The 22,904-nt window shown below is 43.9% G+C and overlaps 1 protein-coding gene across 4 annotated transcripts in view; it reads left to right on the top strand.

Moving 5' to 3' along the window:
• Positions 1 to 22,904, top strand: part of myo7aa (myosin VIIAa) — a 274,145-nt gene that overhangs the window by 215,614 nt on the left and 35,627 nt on the right. For all 4 annotated transcript variants that reach the window (XM_073044265.1, XM_073044264.1, XM_073044263.1 and 1 more), the window contains 8 exons: positions 1,128 to 1,245; positions 5,380 to 5,506; positions 9,383 to 9,552; positions 13,719 to 13,909; positions 17,498 to 17,622; positions 18,931 to 19,088; positions 20,954 to 21,107; positions 22,549 to 22,704. In XM_073044265.1, coding sequence (XP_072900366.1) covers positions 1,128 to 1,245; positions 5,380 to 5,506; positions 9,383 to 9,552; positions 13,719 to 13,909; positions 17,498 to 17,622; positions 18,931 to 19,088; positions 20,954 to 21,107; positions 22,549 to 22,704 — 1,199 coding nt within the window. The remainder of the gene's footprint in view (positions 1 to 1,127; positions 1,246 to 5,379; positions 5,507 to 9,382; positions 9,553 to 13,718; positions 13,910 to 17,497; positions 17,623 to 18,930; positions 19,089 to 20,953; positions 21,108 to 22,548; positions 22,705 to 22,904) is intronic.

Genomic DNA, 22,904 nt, shown 5'->3' with positions numbered 1-22,904 from the left:
GACACCAGCACAGACCACTGGGCCAAACTGTCCACTCTCGCTGTTAATTCTAAGACATTTCTGCTGTGAAGCCAAGAAGTTCAAGTGCTGAGCTGTGTCCATAATTCAGCACCTTCTTGTGGTCACGGCCTGAGCAACTGTCGTACCTGGCTGTGGTACACTTGGATCGGATTCCTTCTATGGTGCATCAAAAGAAATTGATGAAGGTCGGTGTTCAAAAACTGGGAACAACCTGTACTTCACAGGAAATTTCATTTTTTTAATTGGTGAAAGTAACTCTTTACAAGCAGCTAATTCCTGCATGGCCAGATCATGAAAAGACAAACAGTGAGTTTGTCTGTTCACATTAGTTGATACAAAAATAATCTCTCTCCTACACTCAGTGGCCACTACTTCCTGTACCTAATAAAGTGGCCACTGAGTGTGTCTTCACGGTCTTCTGCCCATCCACTTCAAGGTTTGAATTGTTTTGCGCTCAGAGATGCTCTTCTGCACACCACTGTTGTAATGTGTGGTTATCTGAGATACTGTCACCTTCCTGCCATCTTGAATCAGTCTGGCCACCCGCCTCAGTCCTCTCCCATTAACAAGGCATTTTCACCCACTAAACCAGCACTCACTGGACTTTGTTTTTTGTTTTTCGCACCATTCTCTGTAAACTCTAGTGGCTGATCTCCTGGGATTTTCATGTACAACAGCAGTTTCTGAGATACTCAAACCACCCTGTCTGGCACCAGCAATCGCTCCACAGCCAAAGTCACTTAGATCACATTTCTGATGTTTGGTCAAGCATCAACTGAGCCTCTTGACAATGCCTACATGCTTTTATGCATTGAGTTGCTGCTGCGTGATTGGCTGATTAAATATTTGCAGTAGTGAGCAAATGTGCAGGTGTATCGAATGAAGTGATAACTCGATGTATATTCCAGCATTAATTCCACCTCATTGGCTGTGAAGTTTTTTGGGGTCCCCTGAAAGGAGCAGGGTCTGTACAATCTCTGAAACAATCCAGAGGGTTTTTGCTAATATGCCTCACTTACACAATGTGAAGCTACCTTGTAGAGTGAGTGTGTGCTTTGTTGCTGCTCCATATGCAGTCCCTTAAATCCTGCCTTTTGCCTCTTTAGGGGGTGTATACTCAGAAGAGAATCAGCCCTCAGAAGGTGAAGGAAGAGGTCGTGGACTTTGCTCGATTCAAATGGCCTTTGTTGTTTTCGCGTTTCTATGAGGCTTTCAAGTTCTCAGGTCTGTTTTGTTAAAGCTTGTCCGCAGGTATCCTCGTTTTAATTTCGTAGGAAATTTATTATCAAAGTACATGTGTGCCACCATATACTACTATAAGATTAATTTTCTTGCAGCCATTCACAGTAAAACAAAGAAATATAAAATCAATGAAAAGAGAAACTTCTCTGGATCCTCTCCCATGCCAGTATATGCTTTGTAAAATAAAGAGCCCAAAATGCACGCTTAGCAGGTCAGGCAGCATCTATGGAGAGGAATAAACAGTCGATATCTTGAGCTGGGACCCTTCATCAGGACTATAAGACCATAAGATATATGGGCAGAAGTAGGCCATTTGGCCCATCGAGTCTGCTCCACCATTCAATCATGGACTGATCCAATTATTCCAGTCATCCCCACTCCCCTGCCTTCTCCCCATACCCTTTGATGCCCTGGCTAATCAAGAACCTATCTATCTCTGCCTTAAATACACCCAATAACTTGGCCTCCACAGCCACTTCTGGCAACAAATTCCATAGGTTTACCACCCTCTGACTAAAGAAATTTCTCCTCATCTCAGTTCTAAATGGACGTCCTCCAATCCTGAAGTCGTGCTCTCTTGTCCAACAAGCCCCTATCATGGTAAATAACTTTGCCATATCTAATCTGTTCAGGCCTTTTAACATTCAGAATGTTTCTGAGATCCCACCTCATTCTCCAGAACTCCAGGGAATACAGCCCAAGAGCTGCCAGACATTCTTCATACGGTAACTTTTTCATTCCTGGAATAATTCCTGTGAATCTGTCTGAACCCTCTCCAATGTCAGTATATCCTTTCTAAAATAAGGAGCCCAAAACTGCACACAATACTCCAAGTGTGGCCTCATGAGTGCCTTATAGAGCCTCAACATCGAATCCCTGCTCTTATATTTCTATACTTCTGGAAATGAATGCCAACATTGCATTCGCCTTCTTCACAACCGACACAACCTGGAGGTTAACCTTTAACTTGCACAAGGACTCCCAAGTCCCTTTGCACCTCTGCATTTTGAATTCTCTCCCCATCTAAATAATAGTCGGCCCGCTTATTTCTTCCACCAAAGTGCATGACATACACTTTCCCACATTGTATTTCATTTGCCACTTCTTTGCCCATTCCCCTAAGCTATCTAAGTCTCTCTGCAGGCTCTCTGTTTCCTCAACACTACCCGCTCCTCCACCTATCTTTGTATCATCGTCAAATTTAGCCACAAATTCATTAATCCCATAGTCCAAATCATTGACATACATTATAAAAAGCAGTGGTCCCAACACTGACCCCTGTGGAACTCTCCTGGTAAACGGCAGCCAGAATAGGATCCCTTTATTCCCACTCTGTTTTCTGCCAACCAGCCAATGCTCCACCCATGCTAGTAACTTCCCTGTAATTCCATGGGCTCTTATCTTGCTAAGCAGCCTCATGTGCGGCACCTTGTCAAAGGCCTTCTGAAAATCCAAGTCTACTGCATCTCCTTTGTCTACACTGCTTGTAATTTCCTCAAAGAATTGCAGAAGCTTTGAACTATCTTGCCATGTGTCTCCAGGTACTCTGTAATCTCATCTCTAACAATCGATTCCAACAACTTCCCAACCACTGATGTCAGGCTAACAGGTCTATAGTTTCCTTTCTTCTGCCTACCACCCTTCTTAAATAGCAGAGTAACATTTACAATTTTCCAGTCATCTGGTACAATGCCAGAATCTATTGATTCTTGAAAGATCATTGTTAATGTCTCCACAATATCTCCAGCTACTTTCTTCAGAACCCGAGGATGCATTCCTTCAGGTCCAGGAGATTAATCCATCCTCAGACCATCAAGCTTCTTGAGCACCATCTCAGTCATAATTTTCACTGCACATACTTCATTTCCCTGACTGTGCAGACACCTTCCACTCTGAAGACTGATGCAAAATACGCATTCAGTTCCTCTGCCATTTCCGCATCTCTCATTACAATGTCTCCAGCGTCATTTTGTATTGGTCCTATATCTGCCTTCGACTCTCTTTTACCCTTTATATACTTAAAAAAGCTTTTAGTATCTTCTTTGATATTAGTCACCAGCTTCCTTTTGTAATTCATCTTTTCCTTGCAAATGACCTTCTTACAGGTTTGGGAAGCTTTTGGGAAGATTTGGGAACTTGCAGAAGGAAACTATATTCCCACTAGCTCTGGCTTCCTTGTATGCCCTCTCTTTTTCTTTTACTTTGGCTCTGACTTCACTTGTCAGCCATGGTAACGTCTTTCTTCCCTTTGAAAATGTCTTCCTATTTGGAATATACCTGTCTTGTACTTCCCTCATTTTTCACAGAAACTCCAGCCATTGCTGCTCTGCTGTCCTTCCTGCAAATGTCCCTTTCTAGTCAACTTAGCTGGTTCCCCTCTCGTGCCATTGTAATTTCCTTTATTCCACTGAAATACCGACACATTGGATTTTATTTTTTCCCTCTCAAATTTCAAAGTGAACTCGATCGTATTGTGATGACTGTTCCCTAAGGGTTCCTTAACCTGAAGTTCTCTTATCACCTCTGGACCATTGCACAACACTCAATCCAGCACAGCCGATCCCCTAGTGGGCTCAACAACAAGCTGTTCTAAAAAACCAACCCTTAGACATTCTACAAATTCTCTGTCTTGAGGTCCAGTACTGACCTGGTTTTCCCAGTCCACTTTCATGTTATCAACGATTATCATGCCATTGCCCTTCTGACAAGCCTTTTCTATCTCCTGCTGTAATTTGTAATCCACATCCCGGCTGCTGTTTGGAGACCTGTATACAACTGCCATTAGGGTCCTTTTATCCTTGTCATTTCTTAACTCAACCCACAGAGACTCTACACCTTCCGATCCTATGTCATCCCTTTCTAATGAGTTAATATCATTTCTTATACACAGGGCCACACCACCCCCTCTGCCTACTAACCTATCTTTCTGATAGACCGTATATCCTTGGACGTTCAGCTCCCAATGGCAGTCGTCCTTTAGCCAAGTTTCAGAGATGGCCACAACGTCATATTTGCCAATCTGTAGCTGAATTTCAAGATTGTCCATTTTATTTCTTATGCTGTGTGCATTCAAATATAACACTTTCAATCCAGTATTTGTTGCTTTCTGTTTTAACTGCACCATGCCTCTATTGCCCTGTAGCTCATCCCCACTGTATGTGATCATGCCTCATCTCCTGCCTGTTTTTTCTATCATCTCTGTTGCACGTTATCTTTGATTTATTTCTGTTTTCCCCTTCCTCAACCCCATCACTCTGGTTCCCATCCCCCTGCCAAATTAGTTTAAACCTTCCCTAACAGCTCTATTAAATGTGCCCGCTAGGATATTGGACCCCTTTGGGTTCAGGTGTAACTCATCCTTTTTGTACAGGTCATACCTCCCTCAGAAGAGGCCCCAATGATCCAGGAATCTGAATCCCTGCCCCCTACACCAATCTCTCAGCCACCCATTAATACGCCTGATCATGCTATTCTTGCGTTCGTTAGCACATGACACAGGCAGCGATCCAGTCTGCAGCCTGGCTTGAAATGTCGACTGTGTATTCCTTTCCATAGATTCTGCCTGACCTGCTGAGCTCCTCCAGCCTCTAGTATGTGTTACCTTTGATTTCCAGCGGCTGCAGAATGTCTTGTGTTTAGAATCAATGGAAAAACAACACACAAAGACCGATGTGCAGAAAAAAAGGACAAATTGTAAAAATGAAAAACTTAATAATACTGAGAACGCGAGTTGTAAAATACCAGATGACTCATCAGGTCTAGCCCACAGTCTGTGTGGGACTCGATGACTAGGCCTTGCTTGGTAATTGATGGGTGTCTGTCAGTTCCCCCCTTGGTAACTCATTGTGCCTGTCAATTGGGTCCATTCAGTCCAAGCAATAAGCCATCTCTCCCACTCCTCTAAGTGGGAGAAGGATGGAGAAGAGATTATCCTTGGCTCTAGGACCTATATACTCCCTCTTAGGGAGATCAGGCAGAGGGATGAGGAGACTGTCTGTCTCTCCCACTTCTGTCCGTGCCGGCCCCTGGTTCATTGCCTCGGGAGGTTTTGAGACTGGGACCCATTCACTAGACCATGAATTCTTCATAACCACTGTTTTCAATCTCTCACCTCAGGACCAAGCCTGCCAAAGAACGACGTAATCGTTGCAGTCAACTGGACTGGTGTCTACTTCGTCGATGAGCAGGAACAAGTCCTTCTGGAACTTTCCTTCCCAGAAATCACTGCTGTTACCAGCAGCAGGTGTGTACCATGCAAGAAGCTAGTGACTCGGGTTCAATTCCTACCAGTGTGTACGGAGTTCGTATGTTCTCCCGGTGACTGCGTGGGTTTCCTCCAGGAGCTTGAGTTTCCTCACGTTCCAGAGATGTATCAGTTAGAAGCTGGTCACATGGATGTAACCAGGTGGCACAGGCTCATTTGGGCTGGAAGGGCCTAGTACAGTCGGCCCTCATCCGCGAATTCAACCAACCACAAAATCCGGAAGTGCTCTTCCAGCACTTGCATGTACAGACTTTTTTTTCTTGTCATTATTCCCTAAACAATGCAGTATAACAACTATTTTACATAGCATTTACATTGTATTAGGTATTATACATAATCTAGAGATGATTTAAAGTATACGGGAGGGTGTGCGTGGGTTATCATGGATCAAGATTGAAAAAAATCGGAAGTTCTCTTACTAAGCAAGTCGGAACAGGTACATCCAGTATTATTTAGCGTCAGTTAGTCAAATATTTGTCTTAGTATATAGTATATGTTTTACCTTTCTATGCATATAAAACACTTAAGAGCGTATGTTTCAGCGCCGGGCTCGGAATGGAAGTTCCCGAGTTCGATCCAGTGACAGATCGCTATCGAGTGCGCTCTCCATCCATGCCGGGTTGATGTGGAGGATCAAAAACTCAAAATCCCAAAACCCAATAATTAAACCACTGCATTGCTTAGTAATAATTGTAGCCTTCATCAGGACAGGGCCTTTCTCACTTTATCCTTTAAAATTGTTCAGATCGTTGACTGACTAACACTTTTACAATGACCAATGGCATTTCACCTCTTTCCAATCGCTTTATTATTTCCACTTTATTTTCAATCACGATTGTGATTATTTTCGTGAACAGAAACACTGCGGATTCAGAGCTCCGCCGCCGGGTCCTAATGTCCACCGCACTGAGACAGGTTAAATAAGGTCTGGGGTTCCGCTGAGTCCTGATGTCCACCGCATTGAGACAGGTGGAATAAGGGACTTGAGCATCCGCGTTTTTTGGTATCCGCGAGGGGTCCTGGAAATAATCCCTCGCGGATAAGGAAGGCCGACTGTATCATGCTGTATCTCTAAGCAAAGAAAATGTGGTGGGAGTGGGATGTATAGCATCAAATAAGTCAATGTTTCTCCAAACCAAGATGTAAAGCATAGTAACACGCATAATAACTTATAAAAAGTAAGGATGAAATCTACAATGAATTACACATAAGTAAACAAAGTGAACTGCATAAATTAAATATTGAAAGATACAAAACAGATTAACCAGGGACTCTTTGAACACACTACGGCAGGGAGTTCAGCAGCCTAACAGCCTGAGGGAAGAAACTATTTCCTGACCGTTCTAGTTTTTATGTGTCAGAGTCTCCTGCCTGATGCAGAAAGTCAAAGAGGATGCTGGATGGATGGGATCCTTAATAATATGCAGAGCTCTTGATAAATGTACCCAGTGGATGATAGGGAGGCCCCTATAATCCTCTCAGCCATTCTCACAGTCCTTTGTAGGGACTTCTGGTCCGATGCTTGGCTGCTCCCATACCAGATGGAGATGCAGCTCGTCAGGACCCTCTCAAAGGTGCTCCTATAAAATTCAAAGAACGTTCTACTCCCTGCCAAACTCCAGGTGAGGTCCAGCCTAATCCTAGGAATAATCCCAAATTACTATTAGATTTGAGGGTGTAGAACAAGGACATTACAGTGTAGTACAGGCCCATCGGCCCACAATGTTGTGCTGACCTTTTAAACCTACTCTAAGATCAATCTAACCCTTCCCTCCCACGTAGCTCTCTATTTTTCTATCTCCCATGTGCCTATCTATACAAGTTTCTCAAATGTCTCTATGGGTGGAAAACATATGCTCTCAGCAAACAAATGGCCCAGGGGGCAAGCCCAACTCTGCCCAATTCAGTGAACTCAACCCCTACACATGCTGGAAGTTCACCCAAGGGTATTGGCTGAGAACAGAATTAGATTACCCTTGCTCTTTGCCAGCTATGTAGACTCCATCAGTTTATTATTTATCATTTAGAAGTTGAACAGAACATTACTGAGGCTGCACCTGCAGTATTGTGTGCAGTTTTGGTCACTCTGTTATAGGAAGGAAAACATTAACCTGGAAAGAATACAGAATATATTTGAGGATGTTTTCAAGACTTGAAGCCTGAGTTACAGGGAGAGGTTGGGCAGGCAAGGACTTAGTTACCTCTCAGTGGCAAAAGGGACTATTGTTGAGGGCTATAAAATCATGAGGGGTATGGAGAGGGTGAACGTACCCAGTTTTTCCCCCATTATTGGAGGACAATGTGTGAGGGTCAGAGGTCCAAGGTGAGAGGGAGCAAATTTAAAGAGGTCCTGAGATATAATTTTAAGCAGAGGTGCATATGGAGCAAGCAGCCAGATGAAGTGGTTGAGACAGGTACAACTAGCAATGTTTAAAGAATAATCAGTAAGTACATACATGAATAGGAACGGTTTTGAGGGACACGGTCCAAATGTAGGCAAATGGGACTAGCTTAGGTAGGCACCTTGAATGGCTTCTGAATTGTAGCGAAAGGCTGAATAGGATAGAACTTTATTCCCTGGAGGGTCGGAGAATGAGGGGACATTTGATAGAGGTATACAAAATTGTCCAGAAGAAGACTATGGCAAACCACTGCCAGTAGAAAAATTTGCCAAGAACAGTCATGGTCATGGGACCATGATTGTCTACATCATACAACATGGTACATGATGATGATACAAAATTATGAGGCTACAGATAGGGTAAATGCAAGCAAGCTTTTTCTACTGAGGTTGTATGAGACTAGAACTAGAGGTCATAGGTTAGGAAGAAGCTGCTCGTGAAAGTGCTGAAGGAGGTTTTAATTTCAAAAAGTTTGGATAAGTACATCGAAAGGAGAGGTATGGAGAAGGGACTAGGCAGAAGAACAGTTTGGCATAAGCTGAATGGGCCAAAGGGCCTCTTCCTATGTTTTAGTTTTCTATGATTCTTATGACACTTAAGTTGGGCGAAAGAGCCTGTTTATGAGGTGTTACTCTGACCCCAAATACTGGAAGGTTGCTGGTATCTAAGGAAAATGCTAAGGAACATGAGATCCTGCAGATTTCCCAATGGCCAACCGTTTCAATTCCAATCCCTATTCATATTCCAACATGTGGATCCATGGCTGTCTCTACTGCCGTGATGAGCCCATTTACAATTTGGAGGAGCAACACCTCATATTCTGTATGGACAGCCTCTAACCTGAAAGCATGAGCATGGATTTCTCTAACGTCCTGTAATTTCTCCCCTCTCCCCTTCTCTGGTTTTCCATTCCCCATTCTGGCTCCCCGCTTACCCCTTTTCTTCTCCTCATCTGTCCATGACCTCTCTCTGGTGCTGCTCTTTCCTTTCCTTTCTCCAATAGTCCACTTTCCTTTCCTCTCCTATCCTATCAGATTTCTTCAGCCCTTTTCCTCTCCCACCTTTCATCTCCCAGCTTCTTATTTCATCCCCTTTCCCCACCCACTCACCTTCCCCCTCACCAATCACCGGCCAGCTTGTACTCCTTCCCCTCCCCCCCACCTTACTCTTATTCAAGTCAACCTCACCTCCACTTGCCTCTTCATTGTTTGCAGTGATAATTTACCATAATTTTCCACAGACAAAGTATTATTAATAAAGTATTTCATGCTTTATGAACTGCCAGTAAGTAGTCATCCATCATCAGTAGCGCCATCTTAAACCAATCCTATTGAAAGGTCTTGGCCCAAGATGTTGACTGTTTATTTTCCTCCATTGATGCAGCCTGAACTGCTGAGTTCCTGCACCATTTTGTGTGTGTTACACTGTTGAAAGATCTGCTTTTGCATTCCAGGGGTGGGAAAATGCAGGGCCAGAGCTTCACCCTGGCAACCATCAAAGGCGATGAGTACACCTTCACCTCCAACAACGCAGAGGACATCCGTGACCTGGTGGTGACGTTCCTTGAAGGACTGAGGATGAGGTCAAAATTCGTTGTCGCGCTGCAGGACAACCCAAGCCCTGGTGGGTGTGACGAAATGAGCTGCTGACACTCGAAGTTTGTGTTGGGGTGCCCCAGGATTCTTGATTGCCTGGCCTCTGTTAACTAATGAGCCAGGGGTTTATCCACGTCACGCCCTTTGTGAAAAATTCTCCTTTCATTCTCATCTGCACTTTCCAATTCCATACCCCGATAAAAATGACAGTCTACCGCTTCTCAATCCAGTATCTCACGTGCACCAAGTTGTCTTTCCAAGAGTCCTCCTAACTGTGGATGGTGGACTTATTGCGTTTATAAGGTATAATTTATTGTCATGTGTGAAAGTACGTGTGTGTGCAGGGGCAATGAAAAACTTGCAGCAGCATCAGAGTATCAAAAAACACAGGAACAGAATTAGGCCATTTGGCCCATCAAGTTTCCTGCACCATTTGATCATGGCTGATTTCCCTCACAACACCACTCTCCTCCCATAATCTTTGATGCCAAAAACCTATTAACCTCCAGCCGCCTGAAGACCCACACTCAACAATTCAGTATTGCCTTAGTTTTTCTCACTATAAATACTGCCTGACATGTTGAATGTTTCCAGGATCTTGTTTTCACTTCTGGAACTCCAGACTTCTGTTGATGTTGTATAGCATCGTATCTGTTTCCTCAGCCATCGTTAAGGATGTGTGGCCGTGGTCTCCATTATTTCTGTTTCAGAATCAGATTTATTGTCACTGACATAAGTTCAAGTTTTCTGCCATTCAACCATACACATGTAAACAGCTAAACGAAAGATCATTCCTCTGGGGCCAAGGAGTCTAACACAGTACATATAATCATACACAACACATACAGTTACAATCCAGCACATGCGTTCACAAAATAGTATTAGCACAACTCTCTGAGTGACATGGACTGAAGATTGACAGGTTGACCATAAAGTGTGAGGTACATGTTTATGTAAGACAGTATAATGTTACTGACGCTATTATAATAGAATGAGCGGTCGGATAAATATGTGAAACAGCAGCAATAAAAGAGGAAAAGTGACCAGTACAGGATGAGAGTGTGTCTGTGAGTTGGGGAGTTTACGGGGGGGGGGGGGGGGTTTTAGAAACGACAAGGCCTTCAGAGAGGCTGTACGTGTCTGCTGGGTGGCAGGAGGGTGTTTGGAGTCTAACAGCCTGGGAGAAGAGGCTATTAATCAGCCTGACAGTTCCAGCTCTTGCGCTGTGGTACCCCTGCCTGACAACAGGAGGTCAAAGAAGATTGTGAGAGGTGCATGCCTGTGTACAACAGTATAATGTTACTGGCACTTTGAACTTGTTTTGTGGCAGCATTACAGTGCAGGCATAACAAATCAGTATAATTTTCAATATAAATAAAAATAGTGCAAAAGATGAATAGCGAGATAATGTTCATGAGTTCATGGACCATTCAGAACTCTAATGACAGGGCAAAGTAGTCTGCTGGAATCTCACCCTGTCCACCACCCTAAGCTCGTCCCTCCCAGAATCAGAACCAGGTTTATTATCACTGATATACACTTAGTAGCTTCTTGATTAGTACGCATGCATACTTCGTTAATGCAAATATCTAAACAGCCAATCATGTGGCTGCACTCAAAGCATAAAAGCATGCAGACATCGTCAAGAGATTCAGTTGCTGTTCAGACCAGACACCAGACCAGAATGGGGAGGAAATGTTATCTAAGTGACTTAAACTGTGGAATGATAGCTGGTGCCAGATGGGGTGGTTTGAACATCTTAGACACCACTGATCTCCTGTGATTTGCACCACAACAGTCTGTAGAGATTACAGAGAGTGGTGTGTTTTTTTATAAAAAAAACAAAATGAAAACATCAATTGTGTGGCAGTTCTATGGGTGAAAATGCCTCATTATTGATAGAAGTCAAAGGAGAATGGTCAGACCGGTTCAAGCTGATGTGAAATTAACAGGAACTCAAATAACCATGTGTTGCAACAGTGGTGTGTAGAAGAGCATCTCTCAGCTCTCAAAACTTCGAACTTTGAAGTGGGTGAGCTACAATAGCAGAAGACCACACTCGGTTCCACTCCTCTGTCTAATAATTTGGCCACTGACTGCATATTGTGAAATCTGCTGTTTTGTAGTAGTTGTACAGTAGAGTGCAATATTAAAAAAATTACTAAGTTACTGTAAGTAATATTTAATAAAAATGAGTAGTACAAAAAGAGAGCAAACAAGCAAGGTCGTGTTCGGGGGTTCATGGACCGTTCAGAAATCTGATGGCAGAGGGGAAGAAACTTCAAACATTGAATGTTTGTCTTCAAGCTCCTGTGTCTCCTCCCTGATGGTAGTAATGAGGAGAGGACATGTCCCAGATGGTGGCCGTGTGGGACATGGAATAGAATTGTTGAAGTGGAATAACTTAAGACTCAGCAGGATAGGTGAATAGAGGAGGGGGGGAGACGTGAGATTTATTATTTACCATCGACATCCTTGGAGTCACTAATAATCAGAAATACAACTGGGCAAGTTACTTAAATGCTGTGGTTAAAAGAGCTGGTCAGAGGACAGGTATTCCATAATGATTAACTTGCTGTACCTCTTGTCACTACCATCTACAAGGTACAAGTCAGGAGGTGGGAGAATACACACTACTTCAATTTCTCTAACTTGAAGAAATTTCTCCCTTCCCCCTCCCCCCACCTTATCTCTCTTCCTTGCCCCTCTCTAGTTCCCCCTCACCCTTTCTCGCTGCAACAAGAAAGCAGCATACATCATCAAGGTCGACTCCCACCATCCGAGCTGTGTTCTCTACTCACTGCTACCATCAGGGAGAAGGTACAGGAGCCTTGGGTCCCTCTCCAGGTTCAGGAGCAGTGACTACCTGTCAACAATCAGGCTCTTGAACCATTGTGGATAGCATCAATCACCTCAACACTGAACTGATTCCATAACCTATAGGCCATTCTTTCAAGGCTCTACAAATCATTTTTCTCATTTTATATCTATGAAAATTAATCTCAAGGTAGAATATGGTGACACAGTATGTACTTTAATAAGAAATTTACTTTGCCTTTGACTTCTCCTCACCTGCTCTTCAGTCCTCTCTGGTTCCTATCCTATCAGATTTCTTCTACTTCAGCCTTTAAATCTTCCACCTATCGCCTCCCAGCTCCTTACTTGAAACATCCCCCTCCCCCACCTATCCATCTTCCCCCTCACCAGGGCTTGTTTATCACCTGCCAGCTTGTACTCCGCCCCATCTCCTCACCATCGTATCCCTTCTTCCCTCTTCCATTCTAGTCCCATGAAGGGTCTTGGCCCAAAATGTTGACTCTTTTTTTTCCATTTTTATATATTACGATTAGTTTATTTTCTTCAGCTCTATTAATTGTATACATATTAATTTGTTGAAATTTTGTATTATTCTATAGTTGTAGATGATTATGTATTAATAAAAAGATATAAAAAATGAAAATGACTCTTTATTCCTCTCTATGGATGTTGACCAACCTGTTGAGTTCCTCCAGCATTTTTGTTTGTGTTGCTCTGGGTTTCCAGGATCGGCAGAATCTCTCCTGTTTATTATTATTTATTTATTTGTTTACTGGTTAAAGTGTGGAACCGACCCTTCAGCCACCATCAGCTACCCCTGACTTAATCCTACCCAAATCACAGGAAAATTTACAATAACCAATTGACCTAGTAACCAGTATGTCTTTGGACTTTGGGAGGAAACACACTCATTCCATAGGGAGGGCATACAAGCTCCTTACAGAGGATGCTGGGATTGAACTCTGAACTCTGATGCCCTGAGCTGTAATGGCACCATGGTAACAGATACACTATCATGATTTTGTTTATGTCTGGCTACTTGATGCACTTTGCTCCCCTAGATGAGTGCAGCTCCAATAGGGAATTGAAACTAGGGCAAGCGATCCCAATATCCTGCTATTCAACACATGTTCTCTTGCCTTGGGCCTCCTCAACCTGGTGAGTTGCTGACAAGCTCTTTTCTCCACACAATGCACACAAAATGCTGGAGGAAGCCCTGTCCGGTCCTGATAAAGGGTCTCGGCCCAAAACATCGACTGTACTCTTTTTTTTTTGTTCCATAGATGCTGCCTGGCCTGCCGAGTTCATCCAACATTTTGTGTGTGTTGCTTGGGTTTCCAGCATCTGCAGATTTTCTCTTGTCTGTTCTCCACACAGTTGGTGATGACATGACCTTCCTCAGCTTCCTGAAGGGGGACCTCCTCATCCTGGATCACGACACAGGCGAGCAAGTCATGAACTGCGGCTGGGCCCACGGCATCAATGAGAGGACCAAACAGAAGGGAGACTTCCCAACCGAATGCGTCTACGTGTTGCCCACGGTTACCAAACCAGCGGCTGAGATAGTGGTGAGTTTACCGGGTATGCTAACCAATCAGATCAGTAGTGTCCTTCAGAGAAGTAATTCTAGCATCCTTGCCCTAACTGGGCCAATATATCTCTCCAGGCTCACCAATGTGTTTGATGTGGACACAGACATTGTCATAGAACACTACGGCTCAGTACAGGCCTTCGACTCACAATAGCATGCCAACTCTTTAACAGATTCCATCTAACCCTTCCCTCCTCCGTAGCCTACATTTTTCTATCATCCATGTGCCTATCGAAGAGTCTCTTAAATGTCCCTAATGTATCTGCCTCAACCACCACCTGTCACTTTCTTATATAAAAACACCCTCCTCTGACATTCCCCAACCCCCATACTTTCCTCCAATCACCTTAAAGTTGTGCCCTTGCATTGGCCATTTCTACCCTGGGGAAATGTCTCTGGCTGTCCAACCGACTTATGCCTCTTATCATCATGTTCACCTCTCGTCCTCCTTCGCTCCAATGAGAAAAGCCCTAGTCACTCAACCTATTTTATAAGATATGCTCTCCTATTCAGGCAGCATCCTGGTAAATCTCCTCTGCTCCCTGTAAAGCTTCCACATTTAATTGTGGCATCCTTGCCTTGGCCAATATGTGACTCCGGGTTCACCTGTGAGTTTGGTTCTTAAATGCCCTCTGAGATGGTCTCTTGTGATTGGAGGCAATTGGGGACGGAGGAGGGCAATGAAATGGTGACACTGACAGGGTCACCCTTAACTTGGTAACGACGAGGAATGAAAATATGATGAAAATTGAGCAAACTTGCAGTTGTATCCTGTGCCTTTGAGTTATATGACATGGAGATCCTCAGCACCCAGGACTGCCATCAGGTAGAAGGTACAAGAGCCTCAGGACTTGCACCACCAGGTTCAAAAACAGTTACCACCCCTCAACCATCAGGCTCTTGAATAAAAATGAATAACTTGCACTCAACTTCTCTTGCCCCATCATTGAAATGCCCCCACAACCTATTATCTCACTTTCAAGGATTCTATCTCATTATCACATGTTCTCATTATTTATTGGTATTTATTTATATTTGCATTTGCACAGTTTGTTGTCTTCTGCATTCTGATTGATCTTTCATTAATCCTGTTATAGTTAGATCTATTGAGTATGCCCACAAGAAGATGAATCTCAGGATTGTATATGATGACATGTATGTACTTTGATAATAAACTATTCTTTGAACTTTGAACTGGACCTTTATGCCCAACTGGTTGACACTGACGAAGATACCTGTAAAGCTAGTGCTATATGTCCCCATCCCTCTAAGCCAGGAGTCCCTAAACTTTTTTTATGCCATAGAGCCTTTCCATTAACTGAGGAGTCCGTGGACCCCTGGTTGTGAGCCCCCTGCTCTAAGCCTTTCCTATCCATGTACCTGTCCAAGTAGTTGTTAATGCAGCTGTCTCAAACCACTTCCTTTTGCAGCTCATCCTAAAGACTACCCACTGTGTGAAGAAGTTTGCCCCTCAGATCCCCTACTAAATCTCTCCCCTCTTCCCTCTCTATGCCTTCTAGCTCTTGTTTCCCTGACCCTGGGAAAAGGACCGTGCACATTCACCTTGTCTATGTCCCTCATGATTTGTACACCTCTATATATTGGTTTTATACATCTCTTGTTCTCCTACACTCCTCATACCACCCTGCTCAACCTCTCTCCATTACTCAGTCCCCCAAGTCCCAGCAACATCTTCGTACATCTCGTCTGTATTCCTTCCATCTTACTGGGTTAGCAAAACTGAATTCAATATTCCAAATGCAACCTCGTCAACATCGTGTTGAATATCTGTGTCACCAACATCTGTGTTAGCTTGCACCAGGGGACTTCACCACAGCTGCCTATCTTCTGACTATTTTTCAGAATCAATCAGGTTTAATATCACTGGCGTATGTCATGAAATTTGTTGGTTTGCGGCCGCGGTACATTGCAAAAAATTATTATTATTATAATCACAATAAGAAGTATACATTAAAATTTTATATTTAATAAGTAGTGCAAATGGAGCAAAAAAATAGTAATGAGGTAGTATTCATTGTCCACTTAGAAATCTGGCAGAGGGGAAGAAGCTATTCCTGAAACATTGAATGTCTGTCTTCAGTCTCCGTGATGGTAGCAATGAGAAGATGGCACGTCCTAGGTGATGAGGGTCCTTAATGATGGATGCCACCACCTTAGAGCATTACCTTTTGAAGGTGTCCTCAGTGCTGGGAAGCTAGTGCCCTGTTTCTGTGCTGTGTCACTGGCTCTGAATACCCCCTTGATCATCTTCTATCAAAAACGAGGGTGAACGTTTAAAGTGACAGGAAAGAGTTTTAAAGGGGATCTTGAGGGTAAATTCATTTAGACAGTGATTGCAATCTGGAACTCGCTACCAGAGGAGGTGGTGGAATAGGATACAATTACTATGTTTAAGAGACACTTAGGCATTTAAATAGTCAAGGGGCAGAAGAATGTGGTCATCGTGCAGCCATTAGTATGGGTGAGTAATGGGCTGTGTTGACACCTGGTGCGAGATTTCACCACACAGGCAGCAGAGAGTAGTGCACACTGTCCAGTCCATCAGGAGCAAAGCCCTCCAAATAACTGACAACATCTACAGGAAGTGATGCCTCAAGCAGTGACATCTGTCACCACCATCCGGGTCATCACCTCTTCTCACTGCTGCCATAAGGCAAGTGGAACTCAACCCTGAATTCCTGACCCACCAGATTCAGGAACAGCTCCTTTCCTACAACCACCAGATTCTTCAACTGACCCTGCATAACCCTAACCCTACCGCAGCAGAGGGAACTGTCCATCTCCTCCTGCGCTATAAGACGTAGTTCGTTCGTAATGTGCATGTTGTATGACGTGGCCAATCATGATCATTCCAAGACCATGATTGTTCCTGACAAATTTTTCGACAGAAGTGGTTTGCCATTGCCCTCTTCTGGGCAGTGTCTTTACAAGACGTCATCAATACTCTTCAAAGATTGTCTGCCTGGTGTCAATGGTCACATAACCAGGATTTGTGATATGAACCAACTGCTCGTGCAGCTGTCCACCAGTTCCCATGGCTTCTGTGGGCGGGGGAGATGGGTGGTGCTACACCTTGCCCAAGGGTGATCTGCAGGCCAAAGGAGAGCATTACACCTCCTTTGGTAGAGACATATCTCCACCACCTCCCCCTACCTCTCCAAGACATAGGAGCAGAATTAAGCTTATTGTGTCTGCTTTGCCATTCCATCATGGCTGACTTATTATCCCTTTCCACCACCATGGACTTGTTTCTGATTGTCATTTTTGTTTACATTAATATCTCATTTTTGTTTGTTTGCTGTCTTATATAATTTGTTCTGTGTTCTCTGTACCCCAGTGCCTGGGGTGTTGCTGCAAGCAAGCTTCCCACTGTATCTGTACCTCACTTTACTTGTGCCCAGGACAATAAACTTGATGGCTTGAAAGGTTGGAATTGATGTTGTGGACTGAAGGGCCTGTTTCTGTGCTGTATGACTCTGTCAGTGATGTATCTCGTGAGAAAATATCCCTTGCCAATGAGTGTTCCTCCCGCCTTGCCTTTCAGTGCTTGGTTACCATGACGCCAGGTCAGAGGCAAGAAGCCCTCAAGACATCGCAACTGTCCATAGGAGAGCCGGAGGAGAAGGTGAAGCTCTATACACTGGAGGAGTTCTCATATGACCATTTCAGGTGGGCAATCTCATCTGCAAACGAGGACATGGGGGTCAGTGTGTTCTCTGAGGGAGGGTGGGGTACACAACAAACATAAAGCAGTGTGGCTCAGGAGCAGGCCCTTTCATCCAGGAAACTGAGGCAAGCTAATTAACTAACCTAATACCTTGTGCCCTGAAAAATCCAGATCTCTCTATTCTCTGCACATTCATCTGCCTATTTAAAACCCTCGGTCGTATTTGCCTTCACCTCCAGTGCATTCCAGGCGACCACTACTCTGCTTTTAGTTCAACAAATAACTTGCCCCACACGTCTCAAAGTTCAAAGTACATTTATTATCAAAGTACATATATGTCACCATGTACAACCCTGAGATTTGTTTTCTTGCGGGCATACTCAGTAAATCCAAGAACCATAGTGGAATCAATGACAAACCACACCCAACACCCTGTGCAAATACAAAAGAAAAAATAAATAATAATAAATATCTAGGCAATGAATATCAAGGACACGTGTCCTTGAAAGCGAGTTCATGGGTCACCTTCTCTTTCACTTCAAACGCAAGACCTCTAGTATTAGACATTTTGATTCTAAAGATACTGGCAGTCTACTCTATACGTGCTTCTCATACTCTTATAAATGTCTGTCAGGTCTCCCCTCAGCCTCTGCTGTTCCAGAGAAGAAAGCCCAAGTTTGCCCATCCCTCCTCATAGCAAATGCCCTCTCATCCTGGAGCATCCTGGTAAATCTCTTTTGCATCCCCTCCAAAGCCTCCACAAGCTTCCTATAATAAGGCGACTGGAACTGAATGGGATACTTCAGATGCGGCCTAACCAGAGTTTTATAAAGTTGCAGCATGACCTCGTGACTCTTGAACTCAATTCCTCAACAAAGGCGAGCATATGCGCACCATCTTCGCTACCCTATCGACTTGTGCAGTCCATGTTCAGCGAGAAAAAAAATGCACGGAAATAGGCCTTTCAGCCCACCTAGACCGTGCACTATTAATCTTCCTAGTCCTGGACCTTAGTCCTCCATACCCTCCCGTCCATGTACTTATCCAAATTTCTCCTAAATGTTGAAATTCAACCTGCATCCACAACACTCATTCCACACTCTCATCACCCGTTTGAGTGAAGAAGTTCCCGCTCATTTTCTCCTTAAACATTTCACCTTTCACCCTTAACCCATGAGCTGTACTGCTAGCCTCACCCAATCGTAGTGTAGACAGCTTGCTTGCGTTTAGCCTATCTATACAACCCATAACTTTGTATTTTAAATTGTGCTTCTGCGAGCTTTGCAAAACGTTTCTCTCTCTGTTACCAGACCGCCTCCGAAACACACCTTGAGCCGGGTGATGATCACAAAGAACCGCGGGAAGGACAAGCTCTGGTCTTGTACCCGGGAGCCAATTAAGCAGCCGTTGCTGAAGAAGTTGCAGGGGAACGAGGAGCTGTCGCAGGAGTCCTGCCTCTGCTTTGTAGATATCTTTTCACATTTCCTCAGAAACGGGGCCTCAAAACTGGTCTACGTAAGGATAGCAAAAGAATTCTTGATTCAATGCCATCCAGTTTCATCACGGAGGACCTCACTTGTCCCTTAATACCACCTCCCAGAACAAGAAGGCACAGCAGCACCTCCACTTCCTAGGAAGACTGAGGCAAGCAAGTTCCCCCCCCCCCCATATTAACTGCGTTTTACAGGAACATCACTTGAGCATCCCGACAAATTGCATCTCCATCTGGTATGGGAGCAGTTGAGCTTTGGGCCAGAAGTTCTTACAAAGGACTGTGAGAACAGCTGAGAGAATCATAGGGGTCTCCCTACCATCCATCAGGGATGTTTATCAGGAGCGCTGTGTACACAGAGTCCTCAGCATTATTAAGAATCCCACCCATCCATCCGCCATTCTCTTAGACTTGCTACCATCGGGCGGGAGATTACAATGCATAAAAACAAGAATGATCAGGATGAGAAATAGTTAGATCCTCCAGGACGTTAGGGTTCTGAGCTCCCTGCCGCATCATATTCAAAGTGTCACTGGTTAATCTGTTCCATACATTACAGCATTTAATATTAATGCACTTAACTTTGTTATTTATGTGTGGTCCATCTGTAGATTTTATCCTTACCTTAAGTTATTGTGTGTTATGTGTGTTACACCCTGGTTCAATGAAATGTACTCTCTATATACATTATATACATGTGTATAGTTAAATGACAATAAACTTCACTTGACACTTGATCTGGACAGGATGCTGTAGAGTTCAAGTTCGTTATCATGAAAACCATGAAAATGAGCTTCTTGCAGCACAGTACATGACAAACATAAGCCAGCATAAATTAACATAAACTATACATAACTTGAGTTAACAAAATAAACATAATGGAATTGGTCCTGATGAAGGGTCTTGGCCCAAAACGTCAGCTGTTTATTCCTCTCCATAGATGCTGCCTGACTTGCTGAGTTCCTCAAGCATTTTATGTGCATTCAGAGTTTCTAAGTAAATTTATTATCAAGGTGTGCATATGTCACAATATGGTGAGAGTGAGATATTAATTAATATATATGCAAATATATTAATATATATGTAAATTCAGCGACATGGGTTCAATTCTGATTACTGCTTCTGTGTGTGTGGACGGGGGAGGGGGGGGGGTTCTCCATATGACCTACAGCTGCTCCAGTTTGCTTCCTGTCCCAAAGACAGGTGGGTTGATTGGTTAATTAAGGACAATAGTGTAGTGGTGAACACAATCGCTTTACAGTGCCAGCAATCACTGATCAGGATTCAGTTCCTGCATTCCAGTTTCCTCCCTCGTTCCTAAACTGTACCAGTTAGGGTTAGTGAGTGATAGACATGGTACGGTGGCCCCAGAAGTGTGACGACACTTGCAGGCTACCTCCAGCACATCCTAAGACTTGTTTTGTTGTTGACGTAATACAATGCATTTCACTCCATTACAATGAACAGCTGATGAGTAAAGTTACTCTTTAACTGTAAATTGTCCTCAGCGAGTGGGCGCGGTGTAGAATCTGCAGGAGTGGAGGGCGAGCGTTGAGAATGTGGGGAGAACAGAAGTAGGGTTAGTGTAAATGGGTGATGGATGACCAGCATGGATAAATGGGCAGATGGGTCTTTACTGTGCTGCGTCTCTCTATAACTTGAATGCACCATCTCAATCATTTTGACCTAAGATGTAAACTCCGCAAACCCAGACCGTCATTTCAAACTCCTCCAAACTGGTAGCAACATTCATTAGTTGCAAAGTGCATTTTGAGGTGTTGTGGAAGGCGCTATTTAATTGCAAAGTCTTGTCTGTTGTTGCCTTGACTCGGGGCCAGTACCTGTGATGAAGTATATGGGAGACTACCCCTCCAAACGAATGCGCTTGGTGAACGAGCTGACAGACCAGATATTCGAAGGTGCCTTGAAGGGGGAGCTGATGAAAGACGAGATTTACTGCCAGATTCTTAAGCAGCTGACTGACAACCATGTGAAGTAAGACACAAAACTAGCCTGGTCTACCAAGGTGCAGCCCTTCACACCTGGCTGGATTAAACTGCATCTGCCATTTCTCTGCCCATACCTGCAGCTGGTCTATATCCCACTGTATTCTTTGCCAGTGTATTATGCTATCCACAACACCACCAATCTTGGTATTAGCTGCAAATGTACTAACCTACCCATATACATTTTAATCCTGGTCATTTATATCCATGACAAACAGCAGAGGTCCCAGTACATATCCCTGTGAAAAACCACTAATGACAGAGCTCCAGCTACAGTAAGTCCCTTCGTCCACTACCCTCTGTCTTCTAAGGTCAAGCAAGTTCTGTATGCAAACGGCTCATTCACGATGGATCGCATGCATCTTAATCTTCTGGATGAGGATAGAGAGAGAGAGTTAGAGAGAGAGACCACCACAGTAATGTAGTGGTTGGCACAACAGCTCGAGGCGTTGTGGAGTTCAGAGTTCTGTTCCAATACAGTCTGTAAGGAGTTTGTACTTCCTCCCTGTAAACCACGTGTGGTTTCCACCCACAGTCCAAAGTCGTACTGGATAGTAGGTAAACTCAGACATTCCACCCTGCAAAAACTCATTTCAGGGAGGTAGCACCACCACCCCCGCCCCTGCAATCCCATATCGCCCCTCCCCAGTCAGCTTCCAAGGGTGTATGTATACAGGATATTTGATTATGAAAGAACACAACAATTTATTTGATCACATATTGAAACTATTTACACACACACTCACACACACTCGTTGAGTATTTTGTTGGGAGTCTCAATGCTAATAGCTAAATGCTAATGCAAATAGCTTTTCTATTTCTTTTTCAAACTTTCCTTGTACTGTGACGCGGCTTGCTTGGCAGATTTGAGCATTTTGTCGGAAGTCTCACCCTCGTAGCAGTCTGTGTCAATGAATTTGTTAATTTTGCAAGACATCAGATTCACAAGTGTTTTGTGAGATGGCTGACTTCTGAATTCTGTCTTAATGTGACGTGCCATTGTAAATAGTCCTGTGATTACTCTAGGGTTATATAGGTGGGTCGCTGGGCAGCGTGGTTCATTGCGTCAGAAGGACCTGTTCTGAGCTGCACCACTAAATAAAAAAAGGAGAGATGTATTTCTTTATATAATTTTTCTATGATTGTTGAATTCTGTTTTTCTGCTGCATGGTCGCACTCTGACCAACACGCAACTAATTCCTAATATATGTAAATATATGAGGCAAATAAAGCTGATCCTTTGAAAATTAAGGGGCAAACCTGCTGGATTCCAAGGGGGGTGGGGGGAGCATAGAAAAATAGGTATAATGTGGCTTAAATGCATCAAGTCTCCAGGAACAAACTTTATCATCCTTGGTGTTTAGGGAGTTGGTCAGCAGTATGACTAAATGCCACTTTCTGAATTGCTTTTGGTGCTGTTGTCCTGACAGGTACAGTGAGGAGAAAGGATGGGAGTTGCTCTGGTTGTGTACTGGGCTCTTCCCTCCGAGCAATGTCCTCCTGCCCCACATCCAGAGGTTCCTCCAGTCCCGGAAAAGCCGCATGCTCGCTCCTGACTGCATGTTCCGACTCCAGAAGGCCCTCCGGTAAGGGGAATCTCCGACTCTCCTCTGTGACGTGGTTGAGTTGTGTCCTCCATTTCACTGCCCTCCCCACCGCCCCTCCCTCGCTCTTCCCTCTCCCCTCCTCTTCTCTCCCATCTCATCCCTAGTTCAGCATTCTTCTTTTTCCATAGAGTGTAGGGTTTAACGTAGAAACATTTTTAAAAAGACAAAATGTTCGACCT

Source organism: Hemitrygon akajei, chromosome 4 (genome assembly GCF_048418815.1).
Source record: "Hemitrygon akajei chromosome 4, sHemAka1.3, whole genome shotgun sequence".
Lineage (NCBI taxonomy): Eukaryota > Metazoa > Chordata > Chondrichthyes > Myliobatiformes > Dasyatidae > Hemitrygon > Hemitrygon akajei.
Note: the sequence above shows the minus strand (reverse complement) of the source record. Positions and strands in the feature narration are given on the sequence as shown.